Source organism: Lithobates pipiens, unplaced genomic scaffold, assembly GCF_037356315.1.
Source record: "Lithobates pipiens isolate NorthernLeopardFrog02 unplaced genomic scaffold, aLitPip1_a1.2 Scaffold_13, whole genome shotgun sequence".
Classification (NCBI taxonomy): domain Eukaryota; kingdom Metazoa; phylum Chordata; class Amphibia; order Anura; family Ranidae; genus Lithobates; species Lithobates pipiens.
Genome location: NW_027507718.1, coordinates 422,228,799 through 422,244,920, shown reverse-complemented (window position 1 = coordinate 422,244,920; position 16,122 = coordinate 422,228,799). Strand labels below are relative to the sequence as shown.

The window sequence follows — 16,122 nt, the reverse complement described above, 5'->3', positions numbered from 1 at the left end:
TAGCTGTGCCTGAATAGGAGGAAGGGCCAGTGCAAGAGACCCTGTCCACACAAGCAAAGGCACACCCCAACGCACCCCCCCTCCCCCAATGCCAATGCAACCACCCCCACACTCCACTAATGCAGTGAAGGACGCAATGTTGCACCCAAAATCCCAACCGACTTCCCCCAAACAGCACGTGCAATGAGGGTGCGGCTCCATCCATCCCCCACATCCCCCCATTGACCACAGATGCCTGACACCTCCCACGCTGCACCCACAATGTGATGGCGTAAACAATGAAGCACTCCACACAGCACCAAAAACCCAAGCCATGCCGAACTACCACCAAACAGCAGTGTGCAATGAGGGGGCGGGGCCACGAACTCCCTGCATCCCCCCACCGACCACTGGCAGTTGACAGAGCAAACCAAAATCTCAATGCTGCGCCCGGTGGGAGAGGGGGCACAGTGGCAGAAAACAGAAGATGGGTATTTTAAAAATCTGAATCTGGGAAGTCTGATATTTCCCCCCCCCCCCCCCTATCCTGGTGTCCTAAGGCGGCTGCCTAGGCAGCCTTATGCTGACACCGGCACTGTAGGAGACTGGTATAGTGTAAAGTCATGTGCACTTAAGCCATTGATAGTCACATCATTCTATAGCTACCTTATTCAAGATGTTTGCCTAACATTGCATACAGTATATTATTTTCTGAAAATATTATGGTGCATCTTTGACATACTTTCTCTTTTAATCTTTTAAAAGCTATTAAACACGATGGCATACAGATCTTTGGTTACACCGCATGGTCTCTGATGGATAGTTTTGAATGGCAAGAAGGCTATAAAATTAGGCGTGGATTGTTTTATGTAGACTTCAACAACAAGGACAAAGCGCTTACCCCCAAATCCTCTGCATTGTATTACAAGCAAGTCATCAGTCAAAATGGATTCCCTTCCACTACTCTTGATTCACCAATTAAAGGACAGTTTCCATGTGACTACTCCTGGGGAATAACAGATTCTATACTGAAGGTATGTTTCACTACTCTGTACCCATGTGCGTTTCATGATATGTCCAATAAACATTATCCACTTCAATATGTACACTTCTGAGATCACTTTTCATTCATGGAAGCTATAGTACAGCATCGGTGAATGGAGAAGGTGACCTGAAAGGGTGGGCATTGTCGGGATTCCTGATGAGTGTCTATCACAAGTCCAAAGCTGGTAATAATCCCCACTGTACTGAAAGATTACGGTTGCAGGGTATGGGAGGGGGCAACTTTGGATTTCAACTATTACAGCTGGCACCAGCAGAAGGGACCTTTTGGATTAAATGTAAATCATGTCCCTTGTAATGATTTTTGAAAACATTTTTTCCTAAAGGGTTAGAATTGCTGTCAATTTTGTTTTTTGCTGTTTACTTTTGTTCTGTGCTATCACTTTTTTATAGTTTGAGAAAGAATTTGAATGGGGAAAAAGGCAGATAGAAAAACCTCATAGTTGTTCTCGGGTGAGCCTCTATGTTTAAACTATTATCTTTATCTATTTATTTAAATAGTAGAGAAGGCTTAAGCTGACCATACATGGATCATATTTATTTACTTATTTATTGATTTTTGTCAGTTTCTAAAATTCTCTCCTTGGCTGGCCCTGTCTGCACTCTCTCGCCCTACGTTCTTCGACTGAAAAATCAAAAGAGTCGGATGGAAAATTGTCGGCTGAACAGCATCTGCATCTAATCAGAGGCAGGCACCATGGGGATCTTAGAACAGCCGGTGGCACCGGCTGTCAGAATACAAAGCCACATTGGGAGTTTTGTCCATCCGTGCTGTTTTGTAAATGCACACAAGCTGAACAAAAAACATCTATATGTGTATAATTCTGTAATTCCCGAATAAGAACGAAGATATCAATAAAATCCTGAGACATTCTTCGCTCCCTCTTTAAGCCAAAAATGCATTTAATTGGAGATGGGCTTTATGAAAAATAATTGAGCAGTTGAATTATGCTTGCAAGCTCAACCACCCTCAAATTTCTATGGTTAGCTCATTTTAGGAGAAAACTGATTGACCTTTCCTAGAAGCATCAGACCATCATAGCTTACACATCTCTGTAAATCCAGTAAATGATGAACACCTAAAAAAAATATACTAGACTGAAAGTCACAATTTACTTGTTTGTCAATTTGTATTTCCATTATATCACTGAATACACATGCTTGTAGATTCCGTCTGTAGACCAATGTTGTGATCACCCTTGCTGAGATCAAATCAATTACAAGTTAGACTCGATCTAAATTAGTGGAGGTCCACTTTCTTGATATGGTGAGCAGAGATGATTAATTTGTCAGAGACAGCAGACACATAACAGGATATAGTCAAAGACTATGGGCACGAAACAAGAGATTGTCAATACTGTGGACATAAGAGATGTTTAGAAATTCCAGGCATGATGCAAGAAATGGTAATGGACTGCGAGCATAATACAAGAGATTGTCAGAGATTGCGGACATGATACAAGAGATTGCCAGAGACTGGGCACATTTTACATGAGGCTGCTATAACTTATTGCTATAACAGTGAAAAAGGGATACCCAGATTAATATTTGCAGTGGCCCCAAGGGCCACACAAAATGTGCCAAAGGGCTGCAGGATGGGCACCAGGGATCTAAAACCTCAGCCTAAAAATAAATATGTATTACCCTTTCCTTAAAGTAAACTCTGAAAACTCCCTGTATACTGTAAATCACTGGGGGTTAGTATGTCCCAAACGTACCTGTAAAGAATAAAGTTAGCTTAATATTTACCTTACCTTTGCATTCTGCCCAAGCCCAGGAATACAGAACAGCTGAAATTTTGCAAGAAAGCACTCTTCAAATGAACTGGTGTATGTTCTCAGGAGATTTAGCCTGTTCTGCATCTGCCAGGAATCTACAGGGAAAGATGGAGATGTCATGCTTTACAGATTTTGAATCTACTATCTGCTAATAATTAAAACCAGGGAGGGGCCTGAGCAGTATAAGCAGACCTTGTTTTTCACTACAAGGTCATCTTTAATGCTACCGATTTTGCCACTGTCATTCATTCTATTACAGTGAAATCTGTTATTAAATTGTGCCACCCTGCTCTTCCAAAAATGGCAATACCAAAAAGATCCAGTACTGTGTATGCCCTCACTGGACATCCTCTACACTGAACATCCCACTACAACTTCACTAAGTCTTGCTAGACACGGGCACGTGCAGGCTCGGGAAGCACTATTGTTCTGTGCTGCAGTGATGTTCACTAAAAGAGAAAGAAAATCTAAGTTTAAAAAAACTAGCTATGGATGTGGGAACCTCTGTAGCATTGTTTAGCTGTGTGCTGTGGTTCCTTCCTCCAATCCCTATGTCATTACAAGACTCAACAGTAATGTGGGGGTCTAAGGAAGGAACCACAGCATGCAGCGGAGGACACAGGCTATTGAAAATCCCAAAAGTGGTGATTGCCAAAGACTTTGATGGAGTTTTCAGTGCTGGAATGGAGGGGAGCTAGGATACACAGGTTGCCAGGGAAGTTCACTTTGGTTCTGACAGATCAGCCACCCAGTGATAACACTGTTTCAATATAATTGGGCATACAGGATTAAAGACATTATAAAACATTCTAAAAGAACAGGAATAATAAAGAAGCACTGTAATAGTAAGATAAATCACCATATGTACATGTGATGGGCAAAACTGCTTATCTCCTTTATTTATTTATAAATTATAAAATATATACATGTTTATTTAACAAGCCTAATTTTATTTCACAGTAAATATACTACTTGAGATGCCTTTATAAATATATTGCTACAGTGTCATTAATATAAATTGTATATGTCTTTTCTTTTCTCACTAGGCAGAGCAGGCTCCCTCCTCACCACAGTTTGTAGATCGTAGATTGTATGTGTGGAACATTACAGGCGATGGCTTCCTTCATGCAGTAAAAGGAGTGAAACTAAAGACTCGTCTAGCTCAATGCACTGACTTTATCACCATCAAAAAGCATCTTGCCCTGCTGACCAACATGAAAGTCACCCATTATAGATTTGCCCTGAACTGGTCTTTAATTCTGCCGAAAGGAGACCTGTCCACAGTTAACAGAGAAGTCCTTAGATATTACCGCTGCATGATAGATGAGGCATCCAAGCTTGGAATCAAGACCATGCTGACACTTTATTACCCAACTCATGGCTCTTTAAGTCTTCCAGGGCCATTATTAGAAAATGGAGGTTGGTTAAACAGGACAATTGTTCAAGCATTTGTAAATTACACAAATCTATGTTTCCAGGAACTTGGTGACTTGGTGAAGCAATGGATCACAATCAATGAACCAAATCGGCTAAGCCAATATTACCATGGCAGTAGCAATAGGACTTACCAAGCTGTGCACAACGCTCTTATAGCTCATGCCACAGCATGGCGATTGTATGACAAGAAATACAGGCCTCTCCAACATGGCCACATATCATTGTCTCTGCACACTGACTGGGCTGAGCCCGCCAACCCTTTTCTCCAATCTCACGCTGCAGCAGCTGAGCGTTTTCTGCAGTTCGACATTGCCTGGATTGCTGAGCCAATCTTTGGTTCTGGTGACTATCCGCTGCTCATGAGACAATACATCCTTTCTAAGAACCAAAAGGGCACATCCAGGTCTTTCTTGCCCCACTTTACTGAAGATGACAAGAAATTGGTGAAAGGCTCTGCTGATTTTTTAGCCATAAACCATTTTACCACCAGGCTGGTGATCCATGAGCCAAAGAATGACAGCAGGTTTGATGCCGACCGGGATGTTTACTTTCTTTCTGATGTAACAAGTCTGACTTCATCCAGTGGGCTAGCAGTAGCACCACATGGGATTAGAAGACTATTAAACTGGTTAAAAAAAAATTATGGAAACCTGCCCATTTATATTACAGCAAATGGAATAGATGACAAAGCTTCAGATAATGATGAACTTAGAATGTATTATTTACAACAATACAACAAACAGTTGCTACAAGGTAAGTGTGTGAAAATATACATGAATGGTAAAAAATGACCTGTAAACCATTAATGGATCAGTCTTCCAAAAAATGTAGATATTTCATTTTCTGTTGATGCTAAAGTAGGGTGACCAGGTGTCCACAGTTATCGAGGACAGTCTCCAATGTTAAAGGCAGGGCTTTTTTTCAGTGGGAATGCGGGGGAACGCAGTTCCAGCACTGAATGTACTGGCCGGTCTATTGATGCTGGCTGCTGGGGTATCTATTATCGCTGGTGGGGATCTGTTTTTGTGTTGGGGTCTATTGTTGCTGGTGGGGGGGTCTTATCTTGCTGGGGGGTTCAATTGTTGCTGGGTGGGATCTACTGTTGAGGGAGAGGTCTATTGTTGCTGGATGCTGGAGGGTCTATTGTTGCTGGGGTGGTACTTTGCTGTAGGGGGTCCATTGTGGCTGGGGGTAAGTCTTTTGTTGTGTGGAGGATCTATTGTTGCTGGGAGGGGGGTCCTTTGTTTGTGGGTTGGAGTCTATTGTTGCTGGGGTGGGATCTATTGTTGCTCATTGCAAGGGATATGTTTTACTATCTTTCTTGTTTTCATTAACACATTTAATAGAAATGACTGAGTAGCACAAAATACTTGGTTCTGTATTCTCTGAAAGGTGCTCAGAGACGGGTGGGGGGGGGGGGGGGGCAGAGAAGAAGGGTGACTCGGAAGGGGGGAGTTCCTGCACCTATTCCCTGAGAAGAAAAGCCCTGGTTAGGGGTCTGCCCCAGAAAAAAAAATGTTCCCTATTTCGTCCACAGTTAAAAGAATGTGTCCTCGATTTCTTTTCAGATTTAATAATGGCATCCCTGGCCTGGGAGGCTGCAGGGTAATCCATTTTAGCAACATTTCTGTGATGGCATGGAGCAGGAGGAGGGATGGGAGGGGTGTGTCTGCTCTGGGCTGTGTCCAGGTTAATTGATGATGTCACATGCTCATATTACATGGTCTTCCCAGTTCCTCTCCTCTTGACTTGTGCATATCGTATTTATCGGCGTATAACACGCGCCGGCGTATAACACGCACCCCAAGTTTAGGGGGGAATTTTAAGGAAAAAAACTTTTAGGAGGGAAGTTTAAGGGGAAAAAAAAAACTTACATTTATATGCCCACCAGTGTCATCTGCAGCCTTGTCCACCATTGCAGCCTTGTCATGCAGCATTATGCAGCCTTGTCCATCATTGCAGCCTTATGCAGCCTTGTCCACCATTGCAGACTTATGCATCCTTGTCCACCATTGGAGCCTTATGCATCCTTGTCCACCATTGGAGCCTTGTCTATTTTATTTGTCTCTTTTTTATTTTTTAAAATGCCGCCGCCGAGATACAGAGCTGGGTGTGTATCTCGGCAGCGCGCGGTAGTTCTCGGCGGCCTCAGGCCGCCTTCGGCTCTTCTCGGCAGCTTTCGGCCGCCGAGAGCGGCCAAAGGTGGCCGGAAGCCGCCGAGAAGAGCCGAAGGTGGCCGAAAGCTGCCGAGAACGGCCGAAGGCTGCCCAAAGCTGCCAAGAAGAGCCGAAGGCGGCCGAAGGCTGCCAATAATGGCCAAAGGCTGGCCGAAAGCTGCCTTGAAGAGCAGAAGGTGGCTGAAAGCTGCCCAGAGGCTCAGAATTGCGGGGGATCAGCGTATAACACGCACCCACGATTTTCCCCTGCTTTTAAGGGGAAAAAAGTGCATGTTATACGCCGATAAATACGGTACTTCACTGCAGAAAGGCGGGATGTGGATGATTTGATGTGTTGTGACGATAACCTGCAATGCACACCTGGGCATGCATTTTTTCACTTTTTGTTAATATCTGCATTTTTCTAGAAATTAGTCTAAACTCCCAAATGTACAAAGTGTATATATTCTCTGAAAGCAGAGACGCTAAAAAATAAAATGGTGGTAGTTGCAATTTTTTTATGTCTCATGACACTACCTGCCTGGAGTTTGCATGTTCTCCCTGTGCCTGCGTGGGTTTCCTCCGGGTACTCCGGTTTCCTCCCATACTCCAAAGACATGCAGGTAGGTTAATTGGCTTCTGTCCAAAATGGCCCTAGTATATGAATGGAGACCTTGGATTGTGGGCTCCTTGAGGTAGGGATCAATGTGAGTGTGCAATGTACAGGGATAGGGACAATTGTAGACACTCGCTCAGGTTGAACTGGATGGACTTGTGTCTTTATTCAACCTTACTAACTATGTAACTATGTTATTTGCACAGTTATTCATCAAACACATATCTTCAGGAAGAAAATACAATAAAATAAATTTTAGTGCAAACTAACACAGTTTTATATGCACATTTTTGGTAAGATATAAAAGATGGGGTTGCATTGAGTAAATAAATACCAAACATGCCCCTTTGAGAGACCCATAAAATTATTCTTTCACATGAAAGCCCTTCCCTAACTCTAAAACCAGGTACCAGGCTCACAGCTGCAAAGATAGTACACAACTTGTCTGACATGCCATTTAAAAATGTATCTTGGTAGACGTGGTTAAAAAAGCCACTATTTAATTTCAAAATAATGCCACCTTGCTTTGTAATAAAAACATAATTTTTGCATCTTTACAAAAGAGACAGATCACAGAATAAAATTAATAATTTTGAATGGTTCATTTCTAGATGGTAATGTTAATGAAAACCCCTCTTTTTTTATCATGTTTATTTAGACCAAACTGACCATAGTGTAGAATCCAGGAACTAAATTTTGGCAACCACAGGGCCTGTAGACATTCTTTTTCAACCTGTGTTAGCCACGCAACTCCACTTGTAGCATGATCTGTGGGGTGGGTGTACTTTTGACGTGGATGCCATTAAACCGTGTCCCTGCTCTTGGTGGATAGATTTAGTATCTTAAAAAACAGAAAATTATTATTTCAACTTAGCATTGTCTATTCAAAACTTAGTACAACCTTTGTGTGGACTGACTTTTTATTTAAAATTGATTCCATGTCAAAGCGGAACTAAACCATTCTATCATTTACAGGAAACTGCCAACTTAGCCTCAATTTGTTCTGCAGTTATCATGGCTTTGCACATCCGATCAGTTATGAAACCAGCTATTTAATGGCTTGACAGTCAAGTTGCGAGTACAAGAAACTGTGACAGTTATCATTCATGGCATGTCTTGAATGTAACTGTTTTGGCAAACAGTTAAACTGATGGCCTTAGTTCTGCTTTAAAGAGATATTTATAACATTTAACAATATTGACATACCTAAATGTTAAACAGAGGGAGAGGAAGAGGAGTCTAGTAATTTAAAGTGGATGTAAACCCAAAAAATTGTATTTATTTTTTTGTCTGCCACAATATAGAGTATGGGATTTCAGATCAGCTGTGCCCAGTCTTGCCACAAAGAGTTAATCCAGCTCTGAGCAATCCTCATATCTTTTTTCAGTGAAATATAATGGACAATCTTTGTCCGTTCTTCCCCCTTGCTGTGATTGACAGGTGATTTACATATTTTGTGCACTAGCCTAAGACATGCATTATTTTTTAATTCCCACCCCACTCCTTTCTTCAGCAGCTCTGCAAGGATTGGCTGTTCCACACCTCAGCATGATTTGGCATGCTGAAGTCACGTGGGGACTTTTCTGGGTTTTGACTGGATGTTAGTGATCATAGCAGAAGTTCAGTGTAAGAAATACATAGGAGAAAATGCATGTTGATAAGGGGAGTGTAGAGGTGGGCGGGGAGTCTACTGACATCACAACTCCACCCACTGAGCCCTGGAAAACAGACCCACCCACAAAATCTGCAGTTTTTCGGGTCTTATAGTAGACAGAGGGGAGACATTTGAGAGATAAGTATACATGCAGGAGGCATGTATATCCTTCTAGATAACCAATATTACAGTAGTTTAGAAAGGATGAGAGTGGGTTTACATCCACTTTAAGCATAACTTGGTGAAAAGGTTTTAGCAATTTAGGCATCATTTGCTCAGTACAGATCTGATGATATGACCCCGCAGTCCAGCCATTTAAGTTTGGCTATGTGATGGCCATAGACTGCTTAATTGTTGCAGAAAAAATTCAGACAGAATGGAAAATCTAGTTAAATTACGATAGTATCCTGTGCAATTCACAACTTTATATTAAACCATTAGAACCATTCTTGTAATTCAATTTGTGTATTGCCAAATATTTAAAGGATTGCATCCCCCACTCACTCTCCCAAGTGCCAAATGAGATGGGCAACCACAATCTTAGAATATTTCAACTGCATTATTGCTAGAGAAAATGAATAACTTATAACTTGTACTTTGCCTCTTATCGATGTTTTCTCTTCCAGCCTACCTACAAGATAACATCAACCTCAAAGGATACTACGCTTTTAAACTAACCGATAAAACAAAACCACAGTACGGATACTACAGCTCTGCCATTTACAACATGAAAGCCAAGGCTTCTGTACATAAATACACTACAATCATTACTGCAAATGGCTTCCCAGCTGACCAAGTGGATAACCCGTGCAGAACAACGAACGAAGAGGACTCATGTCACTTCTGTACATTTGTCCAGCAAAGAAAACCCCTTATATTCTTCAGCTTTTGTCTTTTCTTCACTTCAGTTCTTTTGTTAACTGTTACAGTAATAAGAAAATATAAGAAAAAGAGGAGAAAACTGCACACAATCAAGCACCAACACAACGCCTGCTTGCTCATTAAAAAGAAAGGTGGTTTCAGCCAGTGCTGAGAGAGATTGCACACTCTTCATTACAGTTCACTCCATTTGTTCTCCTAACACTGAAGACCAATGAACTCCCATGTGTATGTAAGCATGTTTACACTGGGGACACATCTAGTGACTATGTTGTGTCTATCACATGCCTTGCCTGCACAGGTGTGTGTAGTTTTCCAAAATGCAGGACTTATTTGGATTCTAATTTATAAAATTCATTGCTGTTGTAATATTGTTTCTTTATTTAAAAAATGCAAAAAAGCTACCTACAGTAGTTTAAAAAAAAAGTTGTTCCTATGTCAAGCAATAAAATAACACTTTATTTCTGAGCCAGTAACTGCGCAGTTCACCCCACCTGGATTCCAGCCAATCAGCTCCTTACCACTGAAACCAAACAGTTCAGAGCAATAGCTTATCACAAGTGTTTTCTAGGGAAAACCCTTTAAAACAGCTGAGGGAGGTGCTTCATGACTCAAATTCTATTCCTAAAAAAACTGTTTAAGGAGCAAGTGAGGCCCCATTTAAGTTAGTTTTGGTGGACTTCCTTGCAAGTTTAAGAGATCTGGGTGAAGAAAGAATCTCTCCTTAAATCCAGTTCATGTACCCTTCCATGTTTCTATGTATGTCAAAGGCTTAAAGGTTCTTGTCTGGCAATGGTATGCCCCCATGTCATCCATTCCCACCATAACAGAATTCAGTAATGGCCAGTTGACAGTGGTGGTAGACCACATAAGATCTGTCATGGCTGTTGTGGTACAGGCCCCTTACATTTTTAGTTGGTATTTTTGCTGGTTTCATATAAGACATGCTGTCAAAAAATTTAACAGAGATCGCCATGTTAATGATGTAGTTTTATTCACAATTTATATTGTGCTCAACTAAATTAATAGACCACTCCAAAGAATTCAGATCACTGATTTTATTTTAAAGAGGTATTTACTCATTCATTGTGTTCATTTTCTTCACTGGCTTTGATTAAATGAAATCCTCTAGAACATGTTGCCCAAAATAACTAAATCTGTCAGGACACATAAACACTATGCTTTTCAGGGCAGATATTGTGTAGCATATTTACTAAATCACTTTTGAAAATATGATCTGTAATGCCGCGTACACACGACCGGACTTTTTGACAGCAAAGATCCGACGGAACGAGTCCGTCGCACAATTCGATCGTGTGTGGGCTCCATCGGACCTTTGCTTGCCAAAAATCTGGCGGACTTTAGAAATAGAACATGTTTTAAATATTTCCACCGGAACTCCGCCGGACCGAGAAATCCGTTCGTGTATGTAAGTCCGACGGACAAAAACCAACGCTAGGGCAGCTATTGGCTACTAGCTATGAACTTCCTATTCTAGTCCAGTCATACGTCATCACGTTCGAATACATCGAACTTTGGTGTGATTGTGTGTGGCCAAGTCCGTTCATTCGTAAAGTCTGTCGGAACTCCGCCAAAAGTCCGTCGGAATACCGTCGGACCTAGTCCCTCGAAAAGTTTGGTCGTGTGTACGCGGCATTAGGCCTCATGCACACTGCTGCTTCTAAACTGACATTTTTGAGCTTTTGGTGTTTTTAGCTTAAGCCCCTGAATGCACCTCAATAAAAGCCCCTGTCCGTGCACTCATAGGCTTTTAGAGGAGTTTAGGAGCAGCAAAGATTAGTGGTAGTCAAAGCTCCTTCTAATGAATGAAGAAGAATCGCGTTCAGGAGAGGAGCTTTTGGGCATAAAAACAGCAAACATGACTAAACGCGCCTACATTTTAGGTGCATTTAGCACTTCGGGGTTTACCAAACACTGCTAAACTCACCTAAACTGGTTTGAGAAAATAAAATGAAGCTTAGGTGAATTTTTAACACTGATTTTCTCCTTTCAGGAGAAAGAGCGTTTCCAAAAAAACAGTGTGCATGACGCTTAAACAGTCAGACAGGCTTCACAGCATCAAAAATGGTTTGCAAACATATTTAGCAGTTAGAGATGTAGTTAGAGCAGTCAGAGGTGTAGAATGTATTATTACATATAGATCATGCATTTACCATTGAAACTAAAATATTCACATTTTTCAAAATTGACAGATTTAGTTACTGTATGTGCTTTTGCTACATTTTAAGTGACAGCTGGAAATGTTCACCGGATGACTATGTTGGCATGAAGATTTTATGTATCCCAGGTTACATAAAGAAATGCTGAATAAGGCAATTATATATGTGCAATATTACTTGGATGACATATCAGTTTCTGGCTTATTTAATTTTCAGCAATTCTACTTATCATAGTACTCAAAATAGAGCAGTTACTACGACTGTCTACCCATTGATCATTAATATATATGCCCCAATATTTGCAAGTGATGCAACAGACTAAAGCCTTACTTGTGAAAAGCAGGCCTACTAAGGTCCTTTAAAAGAATAGCCAGCACTCCATTTTTTGGAAGTGATTTCCGACATGTCTGAACATCTCTGTCTAACCTAACATAAATAATGTTTCTTTCATTAAAAAAAAAAAAAAAAACTTTTTTTACTGTGTATTTGTCAACAGGTAGGCTTCTCACAACCTATTATATTTTTTATATATATGTAGCTGAGGCTACATACAGTTTATACAGGGCACCCAGCAAGCCCGCTTGTTAGCTTGGCCCAAACTAACTATTTGGAGGTACATTAAACATGAAGATCAGCTTTAAAATGTAATGCATAAGAGTCATGTTTGGATTGCCTGAATGAAAAACATCATTATATTGAATTAGCCAAATGGAGTTAAGTCTAAACTCTTTCTCTACATTTTTTTACATGGAGAAGCCCTGGAAATAACTTTCTGGTTTTAGGTAACCCCTTCCAAAAATTATTATATCTACATCAACCTTTCTCATGCCTCGAACCCTTGACATTATTTTCCAGTCTAAGGAACCCCTGATAAAAACTAGTCCGCAGGGGCAAGTGGGAAAAATACCAGATACATTGGTGGCTAGTGTGAAGAATGACCTCTCCCTTTACACTGGTGGTGAAAATGCCACCCTTCCAGACAGCTAAAAAGATCATTGGTGTCATGCCGCTAAGTGGCGTTACCTACCAACCTCTAGAGCAGGGGTGTCAAACTGGTGGCCCTCCAGCTGTTGCGGAACTACAAGTCCTATCATGCCTCTGCCTGTGGGAGTCATGCTTGTAACTCTCAACCTTGCATTGCCTCATGGGACTTGTAGTTCACCAGTTTGACACCTTGCTCTAGAGAAACCCTTGGGTTCCACCTAATCCTAGTTGAGAATGGCTCAGCTTACAGAACAGTAGCGTGGTGGTAAGTGGGAAGAATGCTCCTTATGTTGATTGGGACGAATGTTCCTTTTACAAATATCTAAAATGATCACCAGTGTCTGTGGTTATGTATCTAAGACTCAAGGTACTCCGAGCAACCTATGGAGGATCTCTAGGGTTTATTGCTCAAGGACGCCCCCAGCAGCCTTTTGGAGAAACTCTAGGGTTCAGTGGAAAGGCTACTCCAAACTCATTCATAGAATTCTGATGCCTTACTTCTAGATGGGATCAGCAATAACTTATATTTACCAAATAACTGGAAAAGCTGAAACTGAAAAAAATGTGAGATGTGTTAAAAATGAAGGATTTCTTCAGTGCAGACATAAGTCTCAGTTTGACTACATTTTTATTCAGTTCTTTTTATTGTCATTATTCAAAAAAACTGTACAGATAGATGCAGCAGGTAATGCAAATGTAGAATTGTACAATCTTTTGATTATACAGTATCTCACAAAAGTGATTACATCCCTCCTATTTTTGTAAATATTTTATTATATTGTTTCATGTGACAACACTGAAGAAATTACACTTTGCTACAATGTAAAGTAGTGAGTGTATAGCTTGTATGACAGTGTAAATTTGCTGCCCCCTCAAAATAACTCAACACACAGCCATTAATATATAAACTGCTGGCAACAAAAGTGAGTACACCCCTAAGTGAAAATATCCAAATTGGACCCAAAGTGTTAATATTTTGTGTGGCCACCATCATTTACCAGCACTGGCTTAACCCTCCTTCCACTCCACAAAGACATCATGTTGCTGGTGGATGTTAGAGACCTTGCGATCTTCCACCTCCTGTTTGGGGATGCCCCACAGATACTCAATAGGGTTAGGTATTGGGACATGGCCAGTTCATCACCTTTACCCTCAGCTTCTTAAGCAAGACAGTGGTGGTCTTGGAGGTGCGTTTGGGGTCGCTATCATGTTGGAATACTGCCCTGCAGCCCAGTCTCTGAAGGGAAGGGAGCATGCTCTGCTTCAGTATGTCACAGTATATGTTGGCATTCATGGTTCCCTCAATGAACTGTAGCTCCCCAGTGCCGGCAGCACTCATGCAGCCCCAGACCATGACACTCCCACCACCACACTTGACTGTGGCAAGACACACTTGTCTTTGTACTCCTCACCTGGCTGCCCCCACACACACTTGACACCATCTGAACCAAATAAGTTTATCTTGGTATCATCAGACAACAGGACATGGTTCTAGTAATCCATGTCCTTAGTCTGCTTGTCTTCAGAAAACTGTTTGCAGGCTTCCTTGTGCATCATCTTTAGGAGAGGCATTGATGCAGTGTGCAGCATATGGTCTGAGCACTGACATGCTGACCCCCTCCCCTTTCAACCTCTGCAGCAATGTTGGCAGCACTCATACATCTATTTCCCAAAGACAACCTCTGGATATGACACTGAGCACGTGCACTCAACTTCTTTGGTCAACCATGGAGAGGCCTGTTCTGAGTGTAACCTGTCCTGTTAAACCGCTGTATGGTCTTGGCCACTGTGCTGCAGCTCAGTTTCAGGGTCTTGGCAATCTTCTTATAGCCTAGGCCATCTTTATGTAGAGCAGTGTTTCTCAATTCCAGTCCTCATGGCCCACTAACAGGTCATGTTTTCAGGCTTTCCATTATTTTGCACAGGTGATTTGATCAGTTTCACTGCCTTAGTAATTACCCCAGCTGTTTCATCTGAGGGAAATTCTGAAAACATGACCTGTTAGTGGGCCATGAGGACTGGAATTGAGAAACACTGATGTAGAGGAACAATTTTTTTTTTCAGATCCTCAGAGAGTTCTTTGACATGAGGTGCCATGTTGAACTTCCAGTGACCAGTATGAGAGAGCGAGAGCGATAACACCAAATTTAACACACTTGCTTCCCATTCACACCTGAGACCTTGTAACACTAATGAGTCACATGACACTGGAGAGGGAAAATGGCTAATTGGGCCCAATTTAAACATTTTCATTTAGGGGTGTACTCATATTTGTTGCCAGCGGTTTAGACATTGATAGCCGTGTGTTCAGTTAATTTACACTGTTTTACAAGCTGTACACTCACTACATTACATTGTAGCAAAATGTAATTTCTTCAGTGTTGTCACATGAAAAGATATAATAAAATATTTACAAAAATGTGAGGGCTGTACTGGGCTGTAATGCAAGATACTGTATATGGATACAGGGCTTTATACACAAACTAAAGTTATATGGTCCATTCTCAAATTTTTATAACAGCAATCCCTGTGTTGTTGTTGGTATTGACATGCAGGGTCTTGTATGGCATGGTTAATGCTTGTACAGACCTATTTTACAATATGAAAAACCTTATTATAACATTTCCTTGCACAAGAAATGGAAATGGTAGCAAACATAGTCTAATGCTTGAACTCTGAGAACTCCTCATAGTGATTTATTTGTTTATATTGAAATAAAATGGATATGCCGGTGTAAAATGTATTAGTTTTTCATTTATTGGACTAAGTCGTGTCTAAAAATGAGAATTGAAAAAAAAAAAACAATAGTCAGCCTTTAAAGGGAAGTTATTGTGGCCAATGTATTGTTTTTCTTTTTAAGTTTTAACTGATGTTTTATATTTTTTTATTATTTATTTCTTTAAAATTGTTCTCTTACAAGTAAGCATTTTTTAATACAAGTGGTACCTATAAGACAGGTTTTGGATTTTCTAAAGAAATGGCCCAGCAGTATTTATTTTAGCTCTCAGGCTGTCACTTTCTAATGTACAAAGAGTGAGTCTCTGATTCATTAAGCTGTGTGTGTAATCCGAGATCCACCTATCCTGTAGAAAACAGATTTTTTTTTTTCAACAAAGGTGTTAAAGTCCAGTTTATTTTGTTTTGGTAGGTAAGGGTTAAAGTTTTTTTTTTTTTATATATATATATATAGCCGCCTGTTTCCCTGTTAGGATGATTTCCCCTCACTACCTGCCAGAACAGGAAGTGAGGGAAAATCTCTCCAATGGGGTCAAATAAAAAGACAAAAAACACAACACGAGGAAGGATCATTACTTCCTGTACCTTCCTGTCCTGGTAACGTCCATAGGAGGTATGGGTGTCACAGGCAGAGAAGAGAGTGGAATTCAAGGAATGAGGT

General features: G+C 41.0%; 1 protein-coding gene across 1 annotated transcript in view; it reads left to right on the top strand.

Annotated features, from left to right (window-relative positions):
• The window catches only part of KLB (klotho beta), a 50,762-nt gene extending 35,298 nt beyond the window's left edge, over positions 1 to 15,464 (top strand). The window contains exons 3-5 of the mRNA XM_077477627.1: positions 745 to 1,013; positions 3,866 to 5,009; positions 9,309 to 15,464. Of these exons, the coding sequence (XP_077333753.1) occupies positions 745 to 1,013; positions 3,866 to 5,009; positions 9,309 to 9,715 (1,820 nt within the window). The 3' untranslated portion in view covers positions 9,716 to 15,464. The remainder of the gene's footprint in view (positions 1 to 744; positions 1,014 to 3,865; positions 5,010 to 9,308) is intronic.
• The last annotated feature ends 658 nt before the right edge of the window (positions 15,465 to 16,122 follow it).